This window comes from Scyliorhinus torazame, chromosome 1, assembly GCF_047496885.1.
Source record: "Scyliorhinus torazame isolate Kashiwa2021f chromosome 1, sScyTor2.1, whole genome shotgun sequence".
NCBI classification, from domain to species: domain Eukaryota; kingdom Metazoa; phylum Chordata; class Chondrichthyes; order Carcharhiniformes; family Scyliorhinidae; genus Scyliorhinus; species Scyliorhinus torazame.
Genome location: NC_092707.1, coordinates 15,235,834 through 15,252,935, shown reverse-complemented (window position 1 = coordinate 15,252,935; position 17,102 = coordinate 15,235,834). Strand labels below are relative to the sequence as shown.

The following is a 17,102-nucleotide window of genomic DNA, read 5'->3' as shown; positions in this document are numbered from 1 at the left end:
TTCTGGGTGAGTTGGCAATCTATGTAAAGCAGCAGCCATCAAATCTCAAGCTATGCCACTGGAGTAAGTTGACATCAGCTTTAGTCTAGACACTATTTTAATAATTATTTTAAGAATTAAATTCAGACTCAAGGCGCAATTCATATATACTGTAGAATGAGATTAAGTGGCTGCACTAAGAGCTAATGGAGGTGATTACAAGCATGGCTGGAGTGAATTAGAGCATCAAGCACAGGTGGAATTTGAACCCAGGACCTTGGCAATGTTGTGGGAGGCTCAAGCAGCAAGTAAGCTCCACGGGTTGAAACATTTAGATCACATTTCACAATCAGGCTTCCGCAAAAGTTACTGATCTCAGTTTCAGTCAGGCAATATACTCAGCAGGTGCTTTATTAATGGGAGGAATGACAAATCTGAAGATCCTTTCTCAGTTTGAAATTCATTGCTCCCCTTGTGTGTGAGAAGTGAGAGGGGGGATTGGACTGATCCTTTGCTGGTGTCCCAGCTTGCAGTCTGCGACACCATTCAACACGATCATAGCTCTTCATTTTTTACCTCAACACCTTCTTGCAATTTCCTCATATCCTTTACTTCAGTAATTGAAAAATCTATTTATAATAATCCTTATTAGTGTCACAAGTAGGCTTACATTAACACTGCAATGAAGTTACTGTGAAAAGCCCCTCGTCGCCACATTCCGGCACCTGTTCGGGTACACAGAGGGAGAATTCAGAATGTCCAATTCACCTAACAAGCATATCTTTTGGGACTTGTGGGAGGAAACCGGAGCACCCGGAGGAAAACCACGCAGACACGGGGAAAACGTGCAGACTCCACACAGACAGTGACCCAAGCCGGGAATTGAACCTGGGACACTGGAGCTGTGAAGCAACAGTGCTAACCACTGTGCTACCGTGCCGCCTAATTTACCTCCATCTTGAATATACTCAGCAACTGAGCATCTATTGTTCCCTTGGAGACAGAATTCCAAAGATTCTAACACTTTGATTGAAGAATTTTCAACTCAGTTCAAAATGGCCAATCCCTTATCCGGAGACCGTAACCCCGTGTTCTAGATTCCTCAGTCTGGGGAATCATTTTCTCAACATCTATCCTTTAAGCCCCTTCAGAATTCTATATTATCTTAATTAGACCGCCTCTCATTCTTCTAAACTCCAGGGAGTTCAGGTCGATATGAAATATAAACAAAGAAAAGAGGAAATTAAAATTCCATATCACCAGCTGACAGACCTGTGGTTGAGAAGAGGGGCCTGGCAAGGTCATGCGGATATGAGAATCCGGGGAACATTCCTGGTGTAGGTGGCCGACTAAACAGGTCTAGTTTTCCCCCGATTTCGAGTTTGTGATGGTCCAACGGCATTTGTTGCTTTAAAGTAAAACAAACATCTTCAATATCACACATTACAGAAACAGAGCACCAAAAGGAAGTATTATTCCACAATCAAGACTGGTTCAAGATGCTAACTCTGATGTGTTAAAATGGAGAGATATGGTTTGGGAAAGCAGTCAGCCACATACATTTGGCATCCTGCTGATTAACAGTCAATGGAGAGAACCTCCAAGGAAGGGAAATCCTGGCAAACAACTTTGGATAGATGAACTTAAAAGCAACAGTCACACTGTAATTTTTGGAACGGGTGGGGTGAGGTTCGGTATAGGTGAGTACGGTACAGGGTCACTCAAACTCTTCTGGCCACAGAAGCCGTTTGACCACACAGACCACTGAACTGACCCCCAGGAAACATGCTTGTGTTGATTAAACCACAGAAAATGTATTGTTTTTTGCAATATGTACAAACCTATGAAGAAAATTATAAAAGCACTTCCCATTTCTTGTATGTATACATTTGTTATAATTAAACATCTGCATTCAGCAAATTTCTTAAGCTGTACCTTATTTTTGCCATTTTTAAGGGGAGTGATGCTGATTCTTTATTCATAAATTTGTTTAACATTAGGAGACACATACACCTCTCTCTCTCGCACACACCTCTCACGCGCACACCCCTCACTATCGCGCACACACCTCTCTCTCGCGCACACACCACTCTCTCTCGCGCACACACCACTCTCTCTCGCGCACACACCACTCTCTCTCGCGCACACACCACTCTCTCTCGCGCACACACCACTCTCTCTCGCGCACACACCACTCTCTCTCGCGCACACACCACTCTCTCTCGCACACACACCACTCTCTCTCGCACACACACCACTCTCTCTCGCACACACACCACTCTCTCGCACACACACCTCTCTCTCGCACACACACCTCTCTCTCGCACACACACCTCTCTCTCGCACACACACCTCTCTCTCGCACACACACCTCTCTCTCGCACACACACCTCTCTCTCGCACACACACCTCTCTCTCGCACACACACCTCTCTCTCGCACACACACCTCTCTCGCACACACACCTCTCTCTCGCACACACACCTCTCTCTCGCACACACACCTCTCTCTCGCACACACACCTCTCTCTCGCACACACACCTCTCTCTCGCACACACACCTCTCTCTCGCACACACACCTCTCTCTCGCACACACACCTCTCTCTCGCACACACACCTCTCTCTCGCACACACACCTCTCTCTCGCACACACACCTCTCTCTCGCACACACACCTCTCTCTCGCACACACACCTCTCTCTCGCACACACACCTCTCTCTCTCACACACACCTCTCTCTCGCACACACACCTCTCTCTCGCACACACACCTCTCTCGCACACACACCTCTCTCTCGCACACACACCTCTCTCTCGCACACACACCTCTCTCTCGCACACACACCTCTCTCTCGCACACACACCTCTCTCTCGCACACACACCTCTCTCGCACACACACCTCTCTCTCGCACACACACCTCTCTCTCGCACACACACCTCTCTCTCGCACACACACCTCTCTCTCGCACACACACCTCTCTCTCGCACACACACCTCTCTCGCACACACACCTCTCTCTCGCACACACACCTCTCTCTCGCACACACACCTCTCTCTCGCACACACACCTCTCTCTCGCACACACACCTCTCTCTCGCACACACACCTCTCTCTCGCACACACACCTCTCTCTCGCACACACACCTCTCTCTCGCACACACACCTCTCTCTCGCACACACACCTCTCTCTCGCACACACACCTCTCTCTCGCACACACACCTCTCTCTCGCACACACACCTCTCTCTCGCACACACACCTCTCTCTCGCACACACACCTCTCTCTCGCACACACACCTCTCTCTCGCACACACACCTCTCTCTCGCACACACACCTCTCTCTCGCACACACACCTCTCTTTCTCTCACACACATCTTTCTCACACACACATCTCTCTCTCGCACCCCTCACACGCACACCTCTCTCGCACACACACACCTCACTCTCTCTCACACACATTTATACACACCCACAGACCTCTCTCTTACAGACACACCTCTCTCTCTCTCACAGGGAAGGCAGTGATGTAGCGGTATTATTATTGGGCTAGTAATCCAGAGACCCAGAGTCATGCCCTGGGGATCAAGGATCGAATACCGCCATGGCAGATGATGAAATTTGAATTCAATAAAAATCTGGGATTAAAAGTCGAAAGGTGACCATGAAACCATTGTCGACTGTCGTAAAAACCCATCTGGTTCACTAATGTCCTTTAGGGAAGGAAATCTGTCATCCTTACCTGGCCTGTCCTACATGTGACTCCAGTCCCACAGCAATGTGATTGACTCTTAATTGCCCTCAGGGATGGGCAATAATATAATAATCTTTGTAACAGTCACAAGTAGGGTTACATATAACACTGCAATGAAGTGAAAATCTCCCAGTCGCTACATTCCGGCGCCTGTTCGGGTACACTGAGGGAGAATTCAGAATGGCCGATTCACCTAACAAGCATGTCTTTCGGGACATGTGTGAGGAAACCGGAGCACCCGGAGGAAACCCACGCAGACACGGGGAGAACATGCAGACTCCGCACAAACAAAGCGGGAATTGAACTCGGGGCTCTGGTGCTGTGATGCAACAGTGCTAATCACGGTGTTCCCGTGCCGCCCTAAATGCTGGCCCAGCCAACAATGCCCACATCCCATGGACGAATAAAAAAAAACACGCGCTCACCTCTCACATACTCATCTCTCACACCTCACACACACTTTCACATCCCTCTCACACACGCCCCTCCCCTTCACACACGCCCCTCCCTCTCACACACACGCCTCCCACACACACGCCTCTCACACACACGCCTCTCACACACACGCCTCACACACACGCCTCTCACACACACGCCTCTCACACACACGCCTCTCACACACACGCCTCTCACACACACGCCTCACACACACACGCCTCTCACACACACGCCTCTCACACACACGCCTCTCACACACACGCCTCTCACACACACGCCTCTCACACACACGCCTCTCACACACACGCCTCTCACACACACGCCTCTCACACACACGCCTCTCACACACACGCCTCTCTCACACACGCCTCTCACACACACGCCTCTCACACACGCCTCTCACACACGCCTCTCTCACACACGCCTCTCTCTCACACGCATCTCTCTCTCTCACACGCATCTCTCTCTCTCACACGCATCTCTCTCTCTCACACACATCTCTTTCTCTCACACACATCTCTTTCTCTCACACACATCTCTTTCTCTCACACACATCTCTTTCTCTCACACACATCTCTTTCTCTCACACACATCTCTTTCTCTCACACACATCTCTTTCTCTCACACACATCTCTTTCTCTCACACACATCTCTTTCTCTCACACACATCTCTTTCTCTCACACACATCTCTTTCTCTCACACACATCTCTTTCTCTCACACACATCTTTCTCTCACACACCTCTTTCTCTCACACACATCTCTTTCTCTCACACACATCTCTTTCTCTCACACACATCTCTTTCTCTCACACACATCTCTTTCTCTCACACACATCTCTTTCTCTCACACACATCTCTTTCTCTCACACACATCTCTTTCTCTCACACACATCTCTTTCTCTCACACACATCTCTTTCTCTCACACACATCTCTTTCTCTCACACACATCTCTTTCTCTCACACACATCTCTTTCTCTCACACACATCTCTTTCTCTCACACACATCTCTTTCTCTCACACATCTCTTTCTCTCACACACATCTCTTTCTCTCACACACATCTCTTTCTCTCACACACCTCTTTCTCTCACACACCTCTTTCTCTCACACACATCTCTTTCTCTCACACACATCTCTTTCTCTCACACACATCTCTTTCTCTCACACACATCTCTTTCTCTCACACACATCTCTTTCTCTCACACAAATCTCTTTCTCTCACACACATCTCTTTCTCTCACACACATCTCTTTCTCTCACACACATCTCTTTCTCTCACACACATCTCTTTCTCTCACACACATCTCTTTCTCTCACACACACACACATCTCTCTCTGTCTCTCACAGACACTCACTGCCATCTCTCACACACACTGACCTCCCTCTTACACACACACTGACCCATTCTCGTACATTCTTGCATATGTACACACACACACCTCTCTATTCTTTGCTGTCAGGGCATTGCTGCTCTCTTTCTCCCCCCCCCCCCCCCCGAGTTCCGCAGAACCCATTTGGTATAAAGTGGTTACATATATTATCAAGATTTCACTACTCACACATATCTTGCAGCTTTAATATTGACTATTTAACATATCTTTATTTACTAAGATAGCTAACAAATAGATGTGGTGAGAAAAGTGTTAAAAATTTGCCACCCCTGGAATTGTGCAGGTTTGTCTTTTCAATACCTTTAACTTTTGCTGGTGATGGTAGATCTGCCAGGCAATTTGCACATGAACAGCGCACCATTTCCCAGGCTTCTGTAAGACACAAAGACACAACACACCTTAGCAGACACGTTTCAACTGGCAGTAACAAAACATGCAAATTGACGAAAATCAAATGCAAAGCACCGCATAAAACAACAAGCAGAAAAACCTCAAAATGGACAGCAGCCAGATATACATAATGTGAAGCCTGAAGCAAATATTTGACAGGTAAGCAGAGACTGCATGAATGCAGAAATTATTTTCAATTATACGACAAGAGTTGCTTCCAAGTAGGCAAATATACATTAGATCAAGGACACACCATCCTGAGACAGAATGCGCCTTGCACATTACATTTGGGCTGGTTACTGCTCCCATATTGTGAGATGGAATGTCAAGACAACATATATGGATGATAAACTGGTTTTGACTTTATGACAGTGTTGCTTCTACTGTGAAGAAACCATAACATTTTGCATTTCAGCTGAATTGGAAACTGGTGAGGTACGTCCTCTGTTCTTCAGTTGCTGTAAGAGTTTAGGTGCCTTTTCTCATTGTAAGAAATCAAATGCATCCTTCCTCAATCCAAGTAATGTTGCTATGCAAAGGAGATCTTAGCTTGAAGAATGATAATTATTGCACCTATGGTGAGCAATCTTCTGCATATGCCATAGTTCATTTTTGGAACGGATGTTCCTTCTCAATGAGAAGAAGAATCAGTTTGACTAGAAGCTACAGCAGATACCAAAATGACCCTGGCACGTCGTGAAAGTGAGGTCCAAAAGGCAACACGAATATTAGGAATATTCCTTGTGGTTACCATGTAGGCATCTTCAATGGTAACTTATACATATGTGGGCTGTAGTTCTTCCTGAATGACTTAATCTTTCCCAGGGTGGTGAATTATTATTTTGGAATGGAATGGAGGTCACTAACTACTTAGTAGTTGTATATTACACAATCCACTTATCCATCCTTTGCTCTCTAATATGCTAACCCAATGTCTCGTCTTCACAGTTGACTGGGTTTCCTATATGCACAGCAAGAGACTGTTATCTGTGCTCTCGTAAGGTAGAATCTTAACTCTCCTTCACAGCTGATGGCATAGGATTAAAGAATGATCATCTCCTGAGTTAAGAAGAGGTCTGATAAAACAGTCAAGTTGTTAGAGCACATAGCTGAGCTATCTCTCGGACTGAGACCAAAGCCATTCATGTTATTACTTCTAGAACAACTGCAATAACTAGCATAGGTTAACGGGCTCAATATATCAGACATCTGTTTGCATTTTTCTCCCTACCTGCCCCTTCCCAGAATATCTGGCTCACCACAGGAACATTGGTGAGGGCACATGAAGTGCTTATCCAGAAGACAATAGTTAATGTTGGACTATTAGGAAAGCTTTTCTTGTTTAATATCATTAACAAATTCTGTTGTGGTTGAGGTAATTTGAACCTTCCAGCTGATAGACATCATGATTGTGGTGGTAGAGAACGACCAATTACTTGGGTCCTGAAGGAGTGAGAACCTGACAATCTATCATTACAATCCGTTTCCTTTTGTGGGAGGGTGGAGGGAAAAAGAGAAGAGAAAGAACTAAATGGTTTGTCTCTCTCAATAGTGGCCCAAACATGTTTCCAAACCAGTCAGAGAAGCAGAGCACTGTGAACCAACATTTTTCTCATCCTGACCCCGCAATAATGAAAATAGTTGACAAGAGTATATTTTGAGAACAATGCAAGAAGTAGAGCTCAGCGGTATAACTGGTTTCCGTGACGGAATAGGAGTAACTTGGGAGCTGGTCAAGTTTAAGGATCAGGAAGGTAATAATGGTCGTAAGTGTGTTCTCTCTGGGCTTCTATCATTAATTATCTGGCATTTAAGAGAAGAGAAGATGACTTCGATCTTGAGGTAACCAAAGAGCTGGCAGGCATATTTGGAAATTTCACAAAGAGCCTGATATGTGGGACCACAAATATGCTTGGTGCCCCAATTTCAAGGTCTAGCTATCGAGTCCAGCGAACTTCCTGCTTTTGGCAGCGAAGGATGTTATTTGAAGAATTTTTTCTGGAAATCCCAAAACAAAGAGCAGAATATTTCCAGACAGCCTTGAACCTGGCTTCTCCGAAACTGAAGCCCTGGGGAAAGATTCAGCTCCAGGTGCGCTAGGGTCTCAACTAATACTTTTACTCAAAGTATACTTACGCCCATTGGTTTTTGAGGTAGATTTACCCTTTTGAGTGGGAGCTGGAAGAAAACAGTAAACATCAATGAAACACTGAACTCTTCATGGATGAAACCATGTCAAAAATAGACGTCTTGATTTTTTTTTAAACAAAATGATCCATAGGTTTTTCCCTTGGCCTTCCATGGCAGACTGCAAAGAAGCGTTCAGTGGGAAGATAGAAAGCCTCGCTGGAGCAGATAACAGATTTGTGAAGCCAGAACTTTGCGATAATTCCATTATTTGCCATCTTAAGTTGCCAGAAAATGAAGGAACTTCAACATGTTTCAAAGAAAAGTTGCATTCACAATGAATGTATCACTACAGGAATTTTGATGTGCGGGTGACCACAACAAACTCTCGACTGATTCTAGCAAGCAAGCAAGATCTGAAGATATAAACCACAGAAAGGATATAGGGCAAATTCACTAAAACAAGCTTCATATAATTTTATTGGCCGGACCTGTGCCACAAGCCAGATGGTAGAGAATGATGAATCTAAGCAATGCGAACATTCTATAATAATTTTAAGCATAAATGCACTTGCCATGTTTATTCATTTAGAGTTCGAGGGAGGTGAGCCTCCACCAAGTTAACTTTTCAAAAGTGCTCAATTAATTCTCCAAAATAATATGCATGCAAATGCATACATCATTACAACTGCACAGACCGCATAAGTAAACATAGTTATTTGATTACAGAAATCCTTACTTTTATGGGAACATTTAAAACAGTTTTCAAAGAACTGCAGTGTCTTTTTGCTTTACAATGTTGAGAAAGGAGTACATTTGCCATTTCCTAATACTGGCTTTAGAGAAAGAAAGATAATTTCCACATTTCAGAATTTCTCCTGAGCTCATGCCTGGCCAATTAGAGTTATGAAGACTGGATTCAACAATGCAAGCCATCTATAAAATAAAACCAATTAAAAATGCCTCTTCCTTTCAAAAGGAATTTATACTTTTCCTTTAAAGATTTCCACCAGCATACACAATTCCCCCAGGAAACAGCTAATTAGACACTTCCTAATGTGAAAGGAAATGTGTCAAAAAATTATACCCAAATGTCCAAATTGTAGTTCAGCTATGAAGCACAGCCCGGCTAACTTGTGCAGCCCTTTCACACAGATGGAGCCAATGAAAATAAGTCTCCTCACCCTGCTTTTTCATGACCACAAGGTTGAAGTGGCGAATCAGGTGCATGAACATCCACACACCAGCATGTCAGAACAAAAATATGTCACACACATGAAGCACTAGAATCACGTAATTCAATAAGAACCGCTAAAAAAAAAACTAAATGGCAGTCAGCAGCTTGAGCAGCCCACTCGGAATTTAGACCCAATGTCATAAACGGGTATTAAAAATATTAGTTGCAATCAAGCAGGAAAATAACCTGTGACTTGCAGTGTGCACACTTTCACAGATTCCATTATAAACACAATGTTTTCGAATAAAAATACACTAACTTAATAATGTGTATAATGCTTTTACAAAATGATTAACCATTAAAAAGGTAGATCTCACTTACTCTTATTGACTGTCTGTAGGGGTCTGACAACTGCTGGAAAAAGATGAGACAGAAAGGTTGTACAATTATATTGATAGAAGCAAAATATTAATGGGAACTGACAATATAAAAACCATCTTGGATAAACTAATAAGACTGCTGTCAGGGTCTAATGCATTAAACTCACCCAAACATAATCACTCAGTGGCAATTTCAAAGAATTCTTGGGAAAGATGGAATTCATTTTTTAAAAACATCAGATACAAATCAAATACTCATGTCACCATCAGTAAAAGGGTAAATTATTCTTTGTAAAAGCACTTACAGATAGCAAAGTAATGCAAACATTTTCTCAAAGAAGCTAAACTAATACACAGCATATTATCTACATTCACTGTGTGTCACTGCCAATAATACTCTTCTTCAGCAAAATGCGGAGAGGATTGCTGCTGTATATTACGGTGTGCCTTATTTATATTAGTGACTTTTTGAAATATGAACAAATGTTGTGCTCAAGACGTTTTCATCATTGGTCTCTGTATCTCATTCGTTTCAAGCTAGCTTGTCCCCATGGAATTTGAACTAAATTTCACCATTCATTTGGTTCTAAGTTAACATAGTTTGTTACAGAAATATACCAGCTTTCCGTAACAAGGCATCTCAATTACAGTACTGCACTGGCTGAGAGCCTGACAGTAAATACTGGAAAATGATTTCCGTGTTGGGTACCATAGTTATAGTTCCGATCTTCCTGAACTCCAGAGATGGAGCAAGTCTACCCGCACTTTTTTTCATAGATTCATAGAATTCACAGTGCAGAAGGAGGCCATTTGGCCCATCGAATCTGACAATGTTACTGGACTTATTTTAATGGAAAAAGGAACACCTCCAACAATCAGCACTAACAAAGCTTTTACTCAATTCTTTTGGCAGTGACCCTTACTGTTCCTATCAGAATCCATCAACATAAAAAACTTTCAGTCAACACATCCCAGAATAATAATTGCATTTAATCAAGAACTCAAAGTGCACAACATGCCCACTGATTTTCCCCATGTACTGAAATGCAATATTAATGCTGTTCTTATTCAACCTTTATTACAACACTTTTTTGCCTAAATAATAACTCCCGCATCAGTGGGATCCCACACTATAAGAGTAATTGCACTGCCAAAGTACTCAACTGACTGTAAAAGGTTTGGGGTGAGCAGAGCTTGTGAGAGTCACTGTATAAATGCAAACCCTTTCCTTTCATATTCCTTTCAGATTACCAGCATCTCACTGGGCTTGAAAGCTCACTCAACAAAACTACATTAAAAACAATGGCTCACAGAATTGCGATTTGAGATCTCAACACAAACTGCAAAGCTATTAAAACATCATTGCCGGATATAAAACAGGAAGTGCTGGAAATACTCAGTAGGTCTGGCAGTATCTGAGGAGAGAGAAGCAGAGTTCTCATTACGAGTCGAAAAAGACTCTTACTGCTTGAAATATCGACCTATTAGCGAAACCCAAAAACTTGCTATTCATATAATTTTGGAGGCACCCATTTTCAAATCCAGACATGGGTTAATATTGGATAAACACCAACAAATGACCTGGAATGTAGTAGCTCACTCAATGCAGAAAATGCACCAGGGTCAACCCTGTAAACAAAGCTATGCTGAAAGCAGCAAGACCTCCCTCAGGGGGCTTTCAGTTGTAAATAAAGATATTGATCACTATTAACTTAAAGCTGCTAGCTTGATTGTGACCCTTGGGTGGACTTGTCTCTCATGTGATGTACACATTACTGGTCTGCACTGATCATTCCCCAGTGTTGGACAAACTCTGGCCAAACTGGCAGTCAGCTTCCCAGCACTACCTGCACATGTCTGAATCTTACATCCGTGTAGTTATCGGCTGTTTCTGAATTAATGGCACAGCATAAATTGGACAAATTCAGGAACCTGGTCATTGATTTTAGGAAGCAAAGTACTGTACACACCCCTGTCAGCAACAACGGGGCTGAGGTGGAGATGGTTAGCAGTTTCAAATTCCTAGGAGGACACATCTCCAAAAGTCTGTCTGGTCCATTCACGTCGACGCTACCACCAAGAAAGCACAACAGCGCCTGTACTTCCTCAGGAAACTAAGGAAATTCGGCATGTCCACATTAACTCTTACCAACTTTTACAGATGCACCATAGAAAGCATCCTATCTGGTTGCATCACAGCCTGGTATGGCAACTGCTCGGCCCAAGACCACAAGAAACTTCAGGGAGTCGTGAATACTGCCCAGTCCATCATACGAACCTGCCTCCCATCCATTGAATCCATCTACACCTCCCGTTGCCTGGGGAAAGAGGGCAGTATAATCAAAGACCCCTCCCACCCGGCTTACTCACTCTTCCAACTTCTTCCATCGGGCAGGAGATAAAAAAGTCTGAGAACACACATGAACAGACTCAAAAACAGCTTCTTCCCCACTGTTACCAGACTCCTAAACGACCCTCTTATGGACTGACCTCATTAACACTACACCCCTGTATGCTTCACCTGATGCCGGTGTTATGTAGTTACATTGTGTACCTTGTGTTGCCCTATTATGTATTTTCATTTCTTTTCATGTACTTAATGATCTGTTGAGCTGCTCGCAGAAAAATACTTTTCACTGTACCTCGGTACACGTGACAATAAACAAAATCCAATCCAACCTGGGTTATAGCCTAATAGAACCTAGTCCTGTAATTAAAATTGGGGCAGTAAATAGCCATGAAAACCAAGTTTGAAACCTATCTGCTAACACTTCTTATTAATTAGTAATATGGATATAAACATAATGTCGTTATTGCTATGCGTAGGGCAGAATCAGGAATTTAAAGGATCAAAGTTAGATAAAGGGCTGGTTAACAAAAGCTTATTAGATTTGATGATTAAGCCTGGTCATGTTTCTGGATTTCAACTCGTGGCTGCTTCTGGCTGCATGGTCTTTTCAAACACCGTTGCCAAGATGCTATCTGTCAAGCAACAGATTTTTGATGAAAAATGCACATCAAGGTGTTCTGAAGCAGCTTGTTTAGAATAGGAAAGATGATAATAGATTGAACAAGCTCAGGGAGCACATATCAAAACTTGGACTAGTATTAACAGTGAAATGCTCAAAGATTCTCCTAATAGGCACTTGATAAGCAGTCAAGAACAAAGTTGTAGGAGAAGTCAGAAATGTACTTTGTGGTAGAAGGAAGTTGGATCCTGTGCAGTTCAATTGCATCATGGTGAAAATTCAACATGTATGTAATGCAATGCTGGCTGAAGATTTTAGGGTCGAAAGTGATTAGTTCACTTACCCTGGGATCCTTCTGGAGTAGAGTGTGAGGAACTGCTCCTTGTCTGCTTGCTACATCAATTGGATTGGAAGTCTGGGGAAAGACAACACCACATTTATATCATTAATAACAACTGCTCCGCTCCAATGAAAAGGTCACAAACTCACAGAAAAACTACCAGACTTAAAAAGTTCTCAATTTTTTCCAATTAAGGGGCAATTTAGCATGGCCAAACCACCTACCCTGCACATCTTTGGGTTGTGGGGGCGAAACCCACACAAACGCGGGGAGAATGTGCAAACGCCACACGGACAGTGACCCAGAGCCTGGGACCTCGGTGCCGTGAGGCAGCTGTGCTAACGACTGTGCCACTGTAACATTTACATTTTTATAAAGAATGCTTTCTGTAGCCATATTTGTAACTCAAATTCAAAGAAATTAGATTCTGAGTTGATTTCTGTAAACTGTGAAAATATATACCAGAAGATATCTGTGCATCTGGATCCGCGATCCCTTAAAGAAAGTTCTTAATTTTGGCTGCATGCTGATGAGCCACTTCTTTACCATGGGCGGTATTGATGGTGTATGGAAGGGAGTTAGCAACCTTCTGCCACCTGGTCACAGAATGGCTCAGGTGGAAGGGGATTTCCTTAAAAATGAGTGCAACCCTCCTTGTACCATTCCCTGGGGATGGGGACTATGCAGGAAGTGGGGGCTGGGGGGAAAGAGAGCCCTTCGGTCCATATGTTAGCGCGGAACATGCAGAGATTGGGCTTGCCGGTGAAGCGAGCGAGAGTCTTCTAGCATTTGAAGAGCTTGAGAGGTGACATGGTGCTGCTGCAGGAGACCCACCCGAGGGTAAATGGCCAGGTGAGGGTTTAGAAGGGCTAAGTGAGTCAGATGTTCCACTCGGGCTTTGACAGAGTGCACAGGGGATAGTGATACTGGCGGGTCAGAGAGTGAGATCTCAGATGGAGAAGTTGGTGGCAGACCAGGGGGGTAGGTACGTTATGGTAATGGGTGCTTTGGAGGGGAGGTTGGTGGCGCAGCTTAGCGTGTATGGCCCGAATTGGGATAATTTGGGGTCATGAAGAGGATGGTGGCTGCCATACCAAATTTGGATACACATCAGTCCATTGTGGGAGGGGACTTGGGGGGGGCAAAGGTGTTGGCTGCGTTTTTGCAGGAGATGGGGGGGAATCCGTGGCGATTTTTGCATCCATGGGTAGGGTATTCTTTCTTTTTGTAGGTGCATAATGTGTATTCAAGAATCAACTTCATTATGGGAAAGGCATAGTTGGTAGGGGTGAGAAAATCGGAATACTCGGCAATTGTTATCTCAGACCTACTCTGCATTTGGTGGATGTGGCCCTGGAGAAGGGGTCGGCCAGCGTGGAGGTTGGATGCGGCTAGATCTGAATTTGTTTGTAAAGATTGGAAAGATGATTGGTGACTACATGGGGATCAATAGGAATGGGAGGTGCTGAAGTCGGTTGTAAGGGGCGAGACCATCTCCTGCGAGGCCAGGTGGACAGGAAGGCAAGAAAGGAGTGGCAACGGCTGGTGGAGGAAATTCTGGAAGTGGATGGGATGTGTGCAGAGGGTCCCACGCCAGAACTCCTGGTGAGGAGGAAGGAATTGCAGGCATGGTTTGACCTTAGGTCCACAGGGAAGGCGGTTTGGCAGTCAAGGTGGGCAAAGGGGATAGAGTATGAATATGGGGAGAAGGCCAGTTGTTTGTTGGGAGACCAGCTCCACTGGCAGGCGGCTGCAGAGATTGTTCTGGTCCAGGATGGGGGAGTCGGTGATGGTGCTGGAGCAGCTGAACAAGGCATTTGAGTTTTATAAAAAGTTGTATAGGTCGGAGCCCCGGAGACGATTCGGATATGTGCAATTTCTTTTTTTTTTTTTGGAGGGGGGGGGGGGGTTGGAGCGTCCTAGGGTAGGAGAGGAAGAGAGAGCAGGGCTGGAAGAACCGTTGGGGACGGAGAAGGTCCAGGCAGTGATAGGGAAGATGCAAACGGGCAAGGCACCAGGGCTGGATGGGTTCCCGGTGAAGGTTTATAAAAAGTTTTTGGATAGGCTGCTCATGGCGCCACTCTTGGTGTAAATGTTCAAAAATTCTGTGGCTAAGGGGGTACTCCCAGAGACGATGGGACAGGTATCCGTCTCGTTGTTGTTAAAAAAGGATAAGAGTGTGGGTCGTATCGGCCAATATCTCTGCGGGGAGGCAGTGGCGTAGTGGTATTGTCACTGGACTAATAATCCAGAGACCCAGAGTAATGCTCTGGGGCCCGGGTTCAAATCCCACCAGAGCAGATGGTGAAATTTGAATTCAATAAAAATCTGTAATTAAAATTAATCAGAGGGGAGGGAGCCAGAGGTGGTGGCGGTGCACCCGGAGAAGGCTTTGGACCGTGTAGACTGCAGCTATTTGTTGAGGTGTTGGAGAGGTTTGGGGTTGGGCCTAAGTCTGTGGCGTGGGTCAATATGTTATATAGGGAACCGAGCGACTTTGCGCACGAACGAGGTGAATTTGAGGTATCTTCAGTTACATAGGGGAATGCGCTGGGGGTGCCCATATCCCCCTACTGTTTGCGTTGGTGATAGAGCCTTTCGCCAATACACTGGGGTTCTCTAATAAGTGGAAGGGGATAGTGAGGGGTGGGCTGGAGCATAGGGCGTCTTTGTATGCCAGTGATTTGTTGTTGTACATCTACAACCCAGGTTCCACGGTTTACTGAGGTGGGGCAACTTTCCCCTGTCGTTGACAGGCCGGGTGCAGGCAGTAAAGATGAATATTTTGCCACGGTTTTTATTCTTATTTCAGTGCCTACCGGTCTTTTTGCCAAAAATGTTTTTTATGGGGCTGGAACGGTTGATTTCGCCGTTTGTTTGGGCAGATATGGTAGCAAGCAAAGATTAGGAGGACAGTGCTTCAGAGAGGGAGGTAGTCATGGGGTCTGGCCCTTCTAAACCTGTTGTATTATTATTGGACGGCGAATACCAAACAGGTGCGGGGTTGGGGTAAGGAACCGGAGGCTTTGTGGGTGAAGATGGAGGCAGGCTCTTTCTTGTAAGGGGTCAGGTTTGTGGTCGCTGGCAACGGCGCTGCTCTCATTTGCCCCAGGGAGATATTCGGGGGGGGGGGGGGGGGGTGACCGCGCAATTTCGGCAGCACTTTAGATCTGATTAGTAGGTTTGCGGACGACACAAAGGTGGTGGAATTGTGGATAGCGATGAGGATACAGCAGGATTTAGATCGTTTGGAGACTTCGGCAGAGAGATGGCAGATGGAGTTTAATCCGGACAAATGTGAGGTAATGCATTTTTGGTCTAATGCAGGTAGGGAACAAGACAGTGAATTGTAGAATCCTCAAGAGTATTGACAGTCAGAGATCTAGGTGTACAGGTCCACTGGTCACTGAAAGGGGCAACACAGGTGGAGAAAGTAGTCAAGAAGGCATACAACATGTTGCAGCTGTATAGACCACACTTGGAGTATAGTGTTCAATTCTGGTCGCCACATTACCAAAAGACATAGGAGCGGAAGGCCATTCGGCCCATCGAGTCCACTCCACCATTCAATCATGGCTGATTTCAACTCCATTTACCCGCTCTCTCTCCATAGCCCTTAATTCCTCGAGAAATCAAGAATTTATCAACTTCTGTCTTAAAGACACTCAACGTCCCAGCCTCCACCGCCCTCTGTGGCAATGAATTCCACAGACCCACCACTCTCTGGCTGAAGAAATTTCTCCTCATCTCTGTTCTAAAGTGACTCCCTTTTATTCTAAGGCTGTGCCCCCGGGTCCTAGTCTCCCCTGCTAATGGAAACAACTTCCCTACGTCCACCCTATCTAAGCCATTGATTATCTTGTAAGTTTCTATTAGATCGCCCCTCAACCTCCTAAACTCCAATGAATATAATCCCAGGATCCTCAGACGTTCATCGTATGTTAGGCCTACCATTCCTGGGATCATCCGTGTGAATCTCCGCTGGACCCGCTCCAGTGCCAGTATGTCCTTCCTGAGGTGTGGGGCCCAAAATTGCTCACAGTATTCTAAATGGGGCCTAACTAATGCTTTATAAAGCTTCAGAAGTACATCCCTGCTTTTATATTCCAAGCCTCTTGAGATAAATGACAACATTGCATTTGCTTTCTTAATTACGGACT

The 17,102-nt window shown here is 44.8% G+C and overlaps 1 protein-coding gene across 14 annotated transcripts in view; it reads right to left on the bottom strand.

Moving 5' to 3' along the window:
• The window catches only part of fbrsl1 (fibrosin-like 1), a 1,210,587-nt gene that overhangs the window by 14,437 nt on the left and 1,179,048 nt on the right, over positions 1-17,102 (bottom strand). For 11 of the 14 annotated variants that reach the window (XM_072468583.1, XM_072468681.1, XM_072468689.1 and 8 more), the window contains 5 exons: positions 12,946-13,017; positions 9,635-9,667; positions 8,086-8,127; positions 5,860-5,931; positions 1,252-1,387 (listed from right to left, as the gene is read on the bottom strand). In XM_072468583.1, coding sequence (XP_072324684.1) covers positions 1,252-1,387; positions 5,860-5,931; positions 8,086-8,127; positions 9,635-9,667; positions 12,946-13,017 — 355 coding nt within the window. The remainder of the gene's footprint in view (positions 1-1,251; positions 1,388-5,859; positions 5,932-8,085; positions 8,128-9,634; positions 9,668-12,945; positions 13,018-17,102) is intronic. The other 3 variants (XM_072468419.1, XM_072468623.1, XM_072468648.1) reach the window with 3 other exon arrangements.